At 38.9% G+C, this 11,931-nt stretch overlaps 1 protein-coding gene across 1 annotated transcript; it reads left to right on the top strand.

Moving 5' to 3' along the window:
• The first annotated feature begins 7,051 nt into the window (after positions 1 to 7,051).
• LOC110885847 (caffeoylshikimate esterase) lies at positions 7,052 to 10,996 on the top strand. The gene is made up of 2 exons (XM_022133568.1): positions 7,052 to 7,687; positions 10,341 to 10,996. The coding sequence occupies exons 1-2, from the start codon at positions 7,115 to 7,117 to the stop codon at positions 10,791 to 10,793; spliced, it is 1,026 nt and encodes a 341-aa protein (XP_021989260.1). The 5' UTR covers positions 7,052 to 7,114; the 3' UTR covers positions 10,794 to 10,996.
• Positions 10,997 to 11,931: the final 935 nt, after the last annotated feature.

The following is an 11,931-nucleotide window of genomic DNA, read 5'->3' as shown; positions in this document are numbered from 1 at the left end:
AACAAAATCGTACAAGGATTAGAGCGAAATACTTACCGGTTTGAGAGAAATCTGAGGTTTAGTGAGAAGAAGAGGCTGGTCGGTCAGAGCTTTTCCAAAAGTGGAAAGCTTGACAAGGACAGCCCTATTTATAGGCTTCCAAAAGAGGAAAGGTCAGCTGATCGAACAGCATCCCTGATCGAGCAGCTGTCCGATCGAACAGCCTGTTCGATCGGCTAGCCTGTTCGATCAGGTTGCCCTGTTCGATCGGCTTACCTTGTTTTGAGTGTTTTGCGACGATTTTCGATATTCCGACTTAGAACGATGATTTGAGGATGATAGAATCCCTAATCAAATTACTTTTAGTTCCAACTACTATAACTAACATACAAGCATCCTTACAACCACAATTTGGATTCGATTTCGATTGAGTTTGATTCACCCTTGAGTCTTGATTGATTTGATTGATTCACCACACACTTTAACATAAAAGTAAACATGCACAAGTAACACATAAAGCACACACACACGTATAAAAGTACCAAAATCCCCACACTTGAGTTTTGATGATTGATCTGATTAGCTTGATTATTGATTGACTAGCTTTATTGCGTTGTTACTTCCTATCATTCACCGTCGGTCGTTGATTCACAGTTCGATTATCGGCCGGTTAGTTTGATTATACAACACTTACTCCAAATAATACGAAAATCAAAATGAAACTAAAATGAAATTAATCTTTATTAATCTTTAATTCCAATAACAGTCAACACTTGACTTTGACTTTGACTTGGGAATACACGGGGTGTTACAGAAACGATATGCAGGAAAACCAAGGGTGGGGACAATGAGAGAAGTGGTGAGAGTGACGGATTACGTGCAAAAAAACTTTGAAAAAGTTAAGGTCCCGTTTTATACGGCCCATGGGACGTCTGATGGGCTCGCGTGTCACAACGGGTCAGAGATGTTGTACGAGAAGGCCGAAACCGCAAAAGAGTACAAGTGTTTGAAGTTGTATGAAGGAATGTACCACTCGTTGGTCAATGGGGAACCTGATGAAGCTGCTGATCTTGTGTTGGCAGATATGAAAGCTTGGATTGATGATATAATTCAGGTTGTTTAAGAACAAACAAAACTGTGATTAAATTAAATAGAGAAAAATGCCCGGATAGTCCCTGTGGTTTCGCCTTTTTTCACCTATAGTCCCCAACTTTCTAAAACTACCTGAATAGTCCCCAAGTTTTCATTTTTTGTTCCCGGATAGTCCCTGGGTCTAACTTCAGTTACTTTTCTCTGTTAAAATGATATGAAATGACAAAAATATCCTTACTAAAAAACAAAATAATATAAACTATTTAATAGATTTATTTTTATGTAGGACCCACTACTTTCTTCCCCTGCATATCCATCCCCACCCCTCTAATACCACTTTCACCTTCACCACCACCTTCACCACCATCACCACCTCAACCCCCACCACTGCCCTTCAACCGACCGACGCCACACACCACTGTTGCACCCACACACCAACATAGCCTCACCGTTCATTCCCTCTGACTTTACCCACCACACCTCAGACCGATCGGCATACCCCTTTCCTTACCCTGTTTCACACCTGTCCCCTCTGTCCGAGCAAACGACCACAAAACCCCTTTGCCCACCTTGTTCTCCACCTACATCAGTGAAGCTTTTCCGTCCAACACACATATTAGATCTGAGAGAGAGAGAATGATGACGGATATGAAGGAGAATCGGCCATCACCAGTGACCCCCTCATCTTTTCAGCAGTTGCGGCGCCACTGGCAGCAACGACTAACGGATTTCAGCAGTGGGCTCGCGTTGAGCGGTGACGATGTCCGGCGATGTACAGTGTTACAGCGGCGCTGCGGTGGTGGTTCCGGCTCAGGTCCGATGAGGCGACAACAACAGAAAGGATGGTGTCAGCGTGCACAGCCCACCGGTTAGTAATCAGATGTTAATTGTATCTTTGTGTTTCCTAAAAATTAATTGTTTGTTTGTTAGTCAAAGGTGCCAACCTTTGACTTCCCACATTTTTGGCGGCTCGTTGATGTTCTATGATAAACAAATTGGTTCTGTGATAAACATATATTTGCTTGTGTGATGACAGTGACTTGTTTTCCTTGTGACTCTTGATTTAGCTTGTCGGGGAGTGTTTTGTTTGGAATAAGATGAATTGGTTGAAGAAGACGATGGGTTAGAGAGAGAGAGCGCATCGGGGAAAGAGGAACGACGGTGGTTCTGCGCGGCGGAGACCGGCGGCGGCACGGTGGAGGGTGGAGGTGGGTGTGGTGGTGGGGTTTTATAAATAAAAATGAAGAAGATGCCCGGATAGTTCCTGTGGTTTGGCCTTTTAAGGAAAGGGTATTTTTGTCATTTCACATCATTTTAACAGAGAAAAGTAACTGAAGTTAGACCCAGGGACTATCCGGGAACAAAAAATGAAAACTTGGGGACTATTCAGGTAGTTTTAGAAAGTTGGGGACTATAGGTAAAAAAAGACGAAACCACAAGGACTATCCGGGCATTTTTCTCAATTAAATATGTGACATTGATTTCACAACGGTTATTGTGTTATTAAGGGTGGATGTGGTTGATAGGTAAATGCTCATTTCATCTTTAGAAATAAGGAGGAGGATATTAAATTCTAATCGTTCTCATGGATTAAAAAAAATACACGAAGCTTTGAGGTTTGGGGGCTAAATGGTGTAATTTTAGTTTTGTAAACTTATTTTTGTAATCATTTGTTTTGTACCACAAAAGCATGAAGTAGGGTATCAACATAAAGTTGACGAGTTCACGAGTTATCAGTTTTAGTTCCAAAAAACTCATGTCTGTTAAATTACTTATTTATACCATGCCACGGCGGCAATATATACTATACTCCCACTCAGTCATTCCTATTTCTAACTACACCTCATTAGTGGTGGAACTAGAAAAAAAAGGGGTATCATATTTTTTTACCGTACATTCATAAGACGTAAAAAATTACCATACACCCAGTGACGGATAGAGGATTTTATTTGTATGGAGTCACTGTTTGTAGATGTTTCAAATTCATACAAGAGAACATAAAAATTTCTGACTCGGTTCGGGTCGGGTTATAACATAAGTTTTTGTATTTTCTGATTGTGTACTAATAATTCATCACGAACTTTAATTTAATATATCTGTTAAAGTGTTTAAGGTTTTTATTATTAACTCTCTTATATAATCCTAACTATAAATCATTTTTACATGACGAAAAATATTGCCTAGTCAATTATAGGTATAAAATACAAAGAAATAATTTATGATAAGATGCTCTTATAAGTAGTAAGTTCTAAATAAAATAAAAGAAATTAATAGATAATAAGTTGATTAAAAAGAATAATAATAATATATAAGTTAATAATATAAAAAAATAGAAAATTATGTAGAAAACTTTGAATAAATTATGTAGAGTGGTCAAGTGGGTTGGATACCTTTTTCAGATTTCAAAAAAATGTTTTTTAATAAGACCATGTGTAGTTATAAAGCTCATTTGTCGGGCGTTATGCGACACGTGTCGTGCCATTTCACATAGGGGCTTTATGGGGCGTTATATCACTAGAGTCCGTAGTTGTAAAGCCCCTACCCATCATTACCTAATTATTAATTTTCATTTTTATTAATTAATTAAAAAAACACTAACTATTTTTTGATTGGTCAAAACCATAGCCCTCCTCCCTCTCAAGAAAAATCACGCCGCTATGCTTATGGCGCCACACCCAAAAATGACCCCCATAGCGCCGCCCGTCGTGGTGTTCGGGGCGCTATGGGGCGCTATCAGACAAAAAAACCCAAACATAACGCCCCACTACGAAGGACCTAAGAACATTTTGGTTTTAAAAACCACACTCTTCTTCTTTATCAAGATTTCTGCAACTTCGAGAGCTCAACTATGGTAATTTAACTCTTCTATTTTTTTTTTAAAAAAAAAATTCGTTTTCTTCTCATCTCTTTCTATTATTGCATTTAGGGGTTTAATGTTTGCTCAAGGATCTCCGAATTCATAAAAAAAATTACACTTTGTCAGGAAAGTTGAGGGGTATTCCGAACTACCCCTAGTCCTCATATAGATCCGCCCCTACCTCATATATTAGACTTGTGCAAGGAGCTTGCCACTGCGCTAAGGTGCTGTTTGTTTTTTCTGCAGGAAAAGGTCTGCAGTCTGCGGACCACATCTGCAGGAGAAGAGGTGGACCAAAGGTCTGCAGTCTGCAAGGAAAAGAGTGTTTGTTTTACATATTACCCTTCTTTTCTCACACACAAACACATACAGAAACACACACAACACCTCATCTCTCTCTCTGCCTTTCATCTACCACCACCACCTCATCTACCACCACCACCACAACCGTTGCAACCACCACCACCACCGAACACCCACCCCTGTTGCAACCACCACCACAACCACCCACCCCCGTCGCAACTACCACCACCACCACAACTACCCACCCTGTCGCAACCACCACCACCACCACCGAACACCCACTGCCACCACCGTCACCGGAAGGATCGAGGGAGAGAGATCGAGGGAGGAGAGAGAGATCAAGGGAGGAGATGAACGGGAAGAAGGGTTTCGATTTGGGGGTTTTATTTGCCTTCATCTACCACCGCCGCCACCACCGTCACCACTACACCACAACCACCACCGTCACCTTCTCACGGTTTGTTCTCCGGTGACTCTTATTCCGGTCCTGAGTTTCAGAATCGACGGTTTTCGCAATCGAATCTTCAGGTTAGGGTTTATGTGTTTATTATGTTTAATGATTTGGGGATTTTTTCGTTTGTTAAGAGATTTGGGGATTTTTTTTTGGTTCAGATGAGGGTGTGGTGTCGGAGTGGAGGTGGTGGCAGAGTGGAGGTGGCGGCAGGTGAGGGTGGGAGGTGGTGGCAGAGGATGTGGTGGTGTCTGCTGGAGTGGAGGGAGAAGAGGTTGTGCAGACCTTAGAAGACATGGGTTCATGTCTGTTTGAAGCAGAGGTCTCGCAGACCTTTTTTAATGAAAGGTCTGCGAGAAAACAAACAAGCTACAGACCCTTATGTCTGCGCGTGGTCTGCGTGGCGCAGACATAAGAGGTTCTGAAGTGCTTCTAGCAAAAAACAAACACCACCTAAGCTTCATGCTAAAAGTCTTAAATACTATTAAAAAATAAGGTATTCAAACAAAATCCCCAAAAACAAACCAAACACTATAATGTTTCCAACATAATCTAAAAACTCCTAACCCAATATATATATATATAGACACACACAAGGGAAAAATAAAACGAAAACCCACTTGAACTAAAAAAAAAAAAAAACTTAATAAACAAGGTTGAAACTTGAATATATCAAAGTATAAAACATGTAATACAAAATATGGATTCTTTAACTCGATTAAGAAACTAGATATAGTGAATCTGAATGCTTCACCTAGATTATGTTGTTAAATCGTTAATCGCAACAATTAACACACAAGAATTGTCAGAACGCCTCACGACTCTTTTAATGTTTTTAGTATTATATAATTACTCCAACGGGTGCTTTGTGGAGACACGATAGTTCAATTAGCCGAAGATGAGTGAAGTTACTTTTTATAGTATTATATCCTATACATTCGATTGAATACGAATAAAACCAATTTAACTTTTCAAAAACAATTAAGTTTAGGTTAATGTTGTGGGTAACCGTATAATCAACTCTAAAACAGTGAATGAGTGTGATAGAGACCGATTCGAGATGGTCAATCTCCCAAGATAGATACCCGTAGAGTGGGTTAGGCTCCAAGAAAAAAGATAAAGAACAAGACTAAATTTTGCTAACAATTTTCTTCTCTAAAATTTCTTCTCAAATGCAAGTACAATATATATAGAGAAATGCATGAACTAACTGTTAAAATGAACGTGGAAGTATAATGCAGAAAATGGAACTAAAAATATGACTACACGAACATTAAATGGAAACGTGAACTTTGACTAAATGCATGCAAAATAAAAGCGTGTTTCATTTTGTAACTAAGTCTTCATGGGTCGGGTTGCACACCCGGGTCGGATCGTATCAATACTCCCACCCTGAAAAATGTCCTTGTCCTCAAGGACGGAATACATGTCCACGGTGGCCGCCATTCATATCTTCCGGCTGCATTCGGCTTCGTTGTAACGTAACAGCTCGATTGGTGCCATGGAGGTCGCCAATCTCGTCGTACGGTGGCATTCGGTTCTATGATGTTCAATGGCGAGACTCGGGTTTTGTGGGTGGCATGTTGGGTAGGTGAATGTGCAGTTTTGGGGGCTTGTTTAGGGTGTCGATGGGTGCCGTTTGAGGTTGGTTTTGGTGCGGTTGGTGCGGTAGAATAGGTTCGTTTGGGCGCAGTTTTTGGGGTAGTTTTGTGGTGACGATGGCTGCGTTTTTTGGACGCAGATGATTTTATTTGGTGTAGGAGGGGTTTTGGAGGAAACGGTTTGGGTGGCGGAACAAACGCCTTGAGTGGTGGACGGGCGGCGAGTGGAGGTGGTGGAGGTAGACCGAGGCTCGCGCAGAACTCGACGAGGCGTTGTTGGTTTTTCTCGATAGTAGCCCACAGTTCGTCGAGCAACAACATGGTTTTTGAGGCCATGATGGAGGTGAATTCGAGAATGAAAGCACCAAATGATAGAGACAGATTCGAGATGGTCAATCTCCCAAGATAGATACCCGTAGAGTGGGTTAGGCTCCAAGAAAAAAGATAAAGAACAAGACTAAATTTTGCTAACAATTTTCTTCTCTAAAATTTCTTCTCAAATGCAAGTACAATATATATAGGGAAATGCATGAACTAACTGTTAAAATGAACGTGGAAGTATAATGCAGAAAATGGAACTAAAAATATGACTACACGAACATTAAATGGAAACGTGGATTTTGACTAAATGCATGCAAAATAAAAGCGTGTTTCATTTTGTAACTAAGTCTTCATGGGTCGGGTTGCATACCCGGGTCGGATCGTATCAGAGTGAAATCACCCGCACTCACCATTTTAATATATCCGTCTAATGCCGACAACGTAGAAAACAGTCCAATACTTTTGACTTCTTGACTAAAGTTTCTTGAGTAAAGTTAAAGCATCCTCCATATGTATCCATCCCCCATCTTCACCTCTCCGACCACCGCACCAACCATGGACTCCCCACCCAAACCACCACCATTCTTCTGGGGCGAAACACCCGAACCCGAATACTACACATCCCAAAACGTCCGCAACTCCAAATCCTACTTCCAAACCCCCAACGGCAACATCTTCACTCAATCATGGCTTCCCTTAGACCCAAACCAACCCATCAAAGCCACCGTCTTCATGACCCACGGCTACACCAACGACACCAGCTGGGTGTTCCAGAAGATCTGTATCGAGTACGCCAAGTGGGGGTACGCTGTTTTTGCTGCTGATCTTATTGGTCATGGTCGATCAGATGGGTTACATGGGTATATTGGGGATATGGATAAAGCGGCTGCTACTTCACTATCGTACTTTGTTAGTGTTCGCCGGAGTGAAGAGTATAGGAATATGCCGGCGTTTCTGTTTGGGGAATCTATGGGTGGATTGATTACTATGCTTATGTATTTCCAATCGGATGCTGACATGTGGTCTGGGTTGATATTTTCTGCTCCACTTCTTGTTATACCTGAACCCATGGTTCCCTCTAAGGTAATTTCTAGTTTCTAGTTAGTTAATTTTTTATGTTAGTTAGGCGTGTTTGTCCGGTTTGGTCGGTTTTGATGGGAAAATCACGAAATGGACAGTTGGCTGGTCAAGATTATGAAAATAACATGTTTCGTGTCTTCGGCTTAGACCTGTCAATCAATGGAATGATATGGATCGATCCGATCCATTAATGATCCAACTTAAATGGATCATCATCCGATCCATGATCCATTCCAACATAATGGATCGTGATCCGATCCATATCCAAATAATTTTAAATGGATGGATCACTATCCGAATAAATCCATATAACGAAATATAATAAAAAACCTCTAAGAATAAAAAAAATCACAAAATATTAAAAACTGTAAAAATTAAAAAAAAATCTAAAAAGTAAAATAAAATCGAAAAAATACTAAAAAATAAAAAAAATCTAAAAATTTCATGAGCTGCACATGTGCATTCAGCATTGTAATATAAGATGTGAACAACCATTAACACTTCCTTTGCATTTATTTTAATCTTCCAAAACAAGTTTCAGTCCTGTGTGTACAGGCGAACGATTACAATCTTTATTTTAGTAGCGATTGATATCGTGTTGGAGCTCTAGTCAGCAGCATCCATCTACACAACAGACTCTCCCGCACTGTATGAACGGTTTCCTGTAAACGAAGTTGCAGCAGCGACATCCAGCTTCACGAAGTTCATTAAAAGTTTAAAAACCAGTTAATCCCTAATATAGGGATTTTTACATATTTCCCCTCCTAAGAAGCTTTATTACATATTTCCCCAACCCATAAATTTAATTACGTATTTCCCCTTCCTAAAGAATCCTTATTACATATTTCCCCAATCTCTAAATTTTTATAACCTATTTCCCCAATCTCTAAATTTAATTACATATTTCACCTTCCTAAACCCCATATATTACATATTTATCCATTTCATTAAAAATACTCTTATAAAATTACTATTTTACCCCTAATGAGTTTATTAAATAAAAAACTACAATATATTTCCTAGCTTCCTGCGATAATTATAAATTTAAAAGTAATAATCATTTAAATAACTAGGATAAGTAGCATATTGTGTAATACGTCTTGTTTGATAAAATATAAAAAATGTGTTTGATTAAGTAACTGGTCACTTAAACTGAAAATTAAAATAAGAAAAGAAACACACAAAAATGCAAGATACTTATAATCGGGTTGTAACAAGTTGTTTTATAGAAATATTCGACATGGAGGTAGCTGATTTTGATTAACTGACCTAAGTAGAATTGACACGATCAATGAATACATGATAACTTGACCCGTGTGTCCCCGTGATTAACTTAATCATCATTGAACGTTTGTCCAAACATACTGCCTTGTGTAAGCGAAATCCAAGGTAGCGGATTATCATAAACAATAGATTCAAGTCATTCAACAACTCAAACAACCCATTGCTTTAATTAAATCAAAGCAGATGATCTTTCTTTTAAGAAATCCAACCTTCTCAAAAAGGACTTATTAACTTCTATAAGTCAAAAGTGAGAAATTACAAATACTAACTTCTCAAAAACAACTTCTCAACACACAAAATTAACTTAAATAAGTTAACCCAAACATTATAAAAAGAACTTATTAACTTTTATAAGTCAATAAGTTATAAGTTGCTCCAAAATAAGCCAACCCAAACACCCCCGAAGACTCATTTTACATAAAAACTTTTATCCAGAAACCGAAAGGGGCGACACCAGCGTCAGTACAAACCCGATTCGTCTTTTTGGCATAAGTTTTTAAAAAACCGTCTTGACCCTCTTGAGTGATTATTGTAGGAAGCTAGGAAATATATTGTAGTTATTTATTTAATAAACTCATTAGGGGTAAAATAGCAATTCTATAAGAGTATTTTTAATGAAATGGATAAATATGTAATATATGGGGTTTAGGAATGAAATATGTAATTAAATTTAGAGATTGGGGAAATATGTAATAAAAATTTACAGATTGTGGAAAATATGTAATAAGGCTTATTTAGGAAGGGGAAATATGTAATTAAATTTATGGATTGAGGAAATATGTAATAAAGCTTCTTAGGAGGGGGGAATATGTAAAAATCCTTAAATAATAAATGTGTACCGGTCTACTCCAGTTTACATGGCTGGTTCCACGTTTCAAACTGCAAGGGTGCCAAGTTTTTCTGTTTGATCAGACCGGTTTATACGGTTTGAACATATATATTTTTAACCGGCCGTATTTATTTGGTCTCGCCGGCATATGAATGTCCCTAATGCTAATTAAAGGTAGGGTTTTCATTATTCGATTCGAAACCGTTGAAGCCAGTGCCTTTTGATAGATTCTCACTAACTCTCACTATTTTTTTCCAATTCATACAAGGTTCTCACTAATTTTTTCCATTTTTTTCAAACCGAATGGGTTCCTGGGAACCCACAAAAGTGGCATAGATCCGCCCCTGGTTGAAGCTGAAAACCGATAAAAAATCAAATCGAATTACAAATTTTCGTTTTGGTTTTCGGTTTCACAAAGTCTGAATTCAGTTTGGTTTAGTTTCCAACCATGAACACCAAATTTAGGATTATTTCCTCAAGAGTAACAAATTATGATTGCCAAAGATCCAAAATTAACGAACTTTGTATGTTTGTCAATTGCAGTTACATTTGACGATGTACGGCCTACTGTTTGGACTTGCGGATACATGGGCGGTGATGCCGCCGCCTCGGATGGCACCGCCACCAGGGATGGATATGAAGAAGCCGGGCTTAAAAGCGATGAACCCAAAACGATATGCGGGGAAGCCAAGGGTGGGGACAATGAGGGAGATTGCGAGGGCGACAAACTACGTGCAAAACAACTTTGAGAAGGTTAAGGTGCCGTTTTTAGTGGCACACGGAACAGCTGACCCGATGGCATGTAAAAGTGGGTCGGGGATGTTGTACGAGAAGGCTGCGACAACGAAGGAGGACAAGGAGTTGAAATTGTATGAAGGAATGGGACACTCGTTGATCGGTGGGGAACCTGATGAGGCTTCGGATCGTGTGTTGGCGGATATGAAAGCTTGGATCGACGACAAGGTTGAGAAATGTGGTTCTAAATGTACGGTATAAGATGTTGATGTGTTGGTTACTAGTAACGTTGTATCGTGATAGATTTGTCTTTTGTTTTTGTGCATGTGTGTAGTCAAGTAATGTTGTTCAAAGTGTACTAAAATGATTTACATCTGTTGTAGCTTCAATGTTGCAATATACAACATAACATTAGAAGGGGCCAGAGGCCGTAGCCTCCTCGAAACAACCCTTCAATGCAAAAACTTATGTGTATGAACTACGTAATGTATGTACGTATAAAGAGTTTTGGGTTTGGGGGGGGGGGGGGGGGGGGGGGGGCTTGGGCTTTTGGAATGTAGAGTAAGGCCTTCTTATATAAGAGAGCATGTAGGCCGGTTTCAGCCTAATGGGCCAGATATCATCTGGGACCGAGCCCAAGTATGGATCTAGATCTGGAGTATTTAAGAGGAGTTGGCCATCATCAAACATTGTTTCTCAATAACCAGAAAATTGTACTGGAGTCCGGTTATGTGCTATACTGTAACGATAATACACTGTCGGGTGACAAGTGGCCGAGGCCGAAGATATGATTCGCTGGATAGTGTTAAGAGACCCTACTTTGTGATGTATGTTTTAACATTTGGCCTTTCGGACTTCGGATAAGAGCTAGTCTGACTAGTATTTGTCAAAGCTTTCTAACTTTAATTAGAGATTATTGAGATTGGATTGTTAGTATGGATGACTGAGGTAGTTCACATTTCGTAACAAATAAAATTGTTTGATAAAATATATTTAGTAATGAATCATATAAAAAAGAGAAACATGTGTAATGTAGTTGTTTTGTTATGATATATAGCAAATTGATTTGATGCATATTAGCTACACTTTATTTTACATTAATTATAATATAAATCCATTGATATTTTTACAAATATATTATTTTTGCTTTTTAGATATTTCTATAGGCTTCAACGTATAATGAGCTAAAATGAAAATTCTATACTTCAAAAGAAAAGATCTGAAAGCTAAAACAAAAGCTTATGCTGTAAAACAAATGATAAAGAACAAAAAAAAAATCAAACTAGCATTTGATAGTTTGTGAAGTGCGAATGATATCAAATTAAGATATCAAAGAAAAATGGACTAAACTAGATTGGGATCAATTATTTATTTTAGTTAGGTGGCCCAGAAGTTATCC

The sequence above is a fragment of the Helianthus annuus genome, chromosome 10, assembly GCF_002127325.2.
Source record: "Helianthus annuus cultivar XRQ/B chromosome 10, HanXRQr2.0-SUNRISE, whole genome shotgun sequence".
Lineage (NCBI taxonomy): Eukaryota > Viridiplantae > Streptophyta > Magnoliopsida > Asterales > Asteraceae > Helianthus > Helianthus annuus.
The sequence above is the reverse complement of the archived record's forward strand: the minus strand, read 5'-3'. Positions and strand labels throughout refer to the sequence as shown.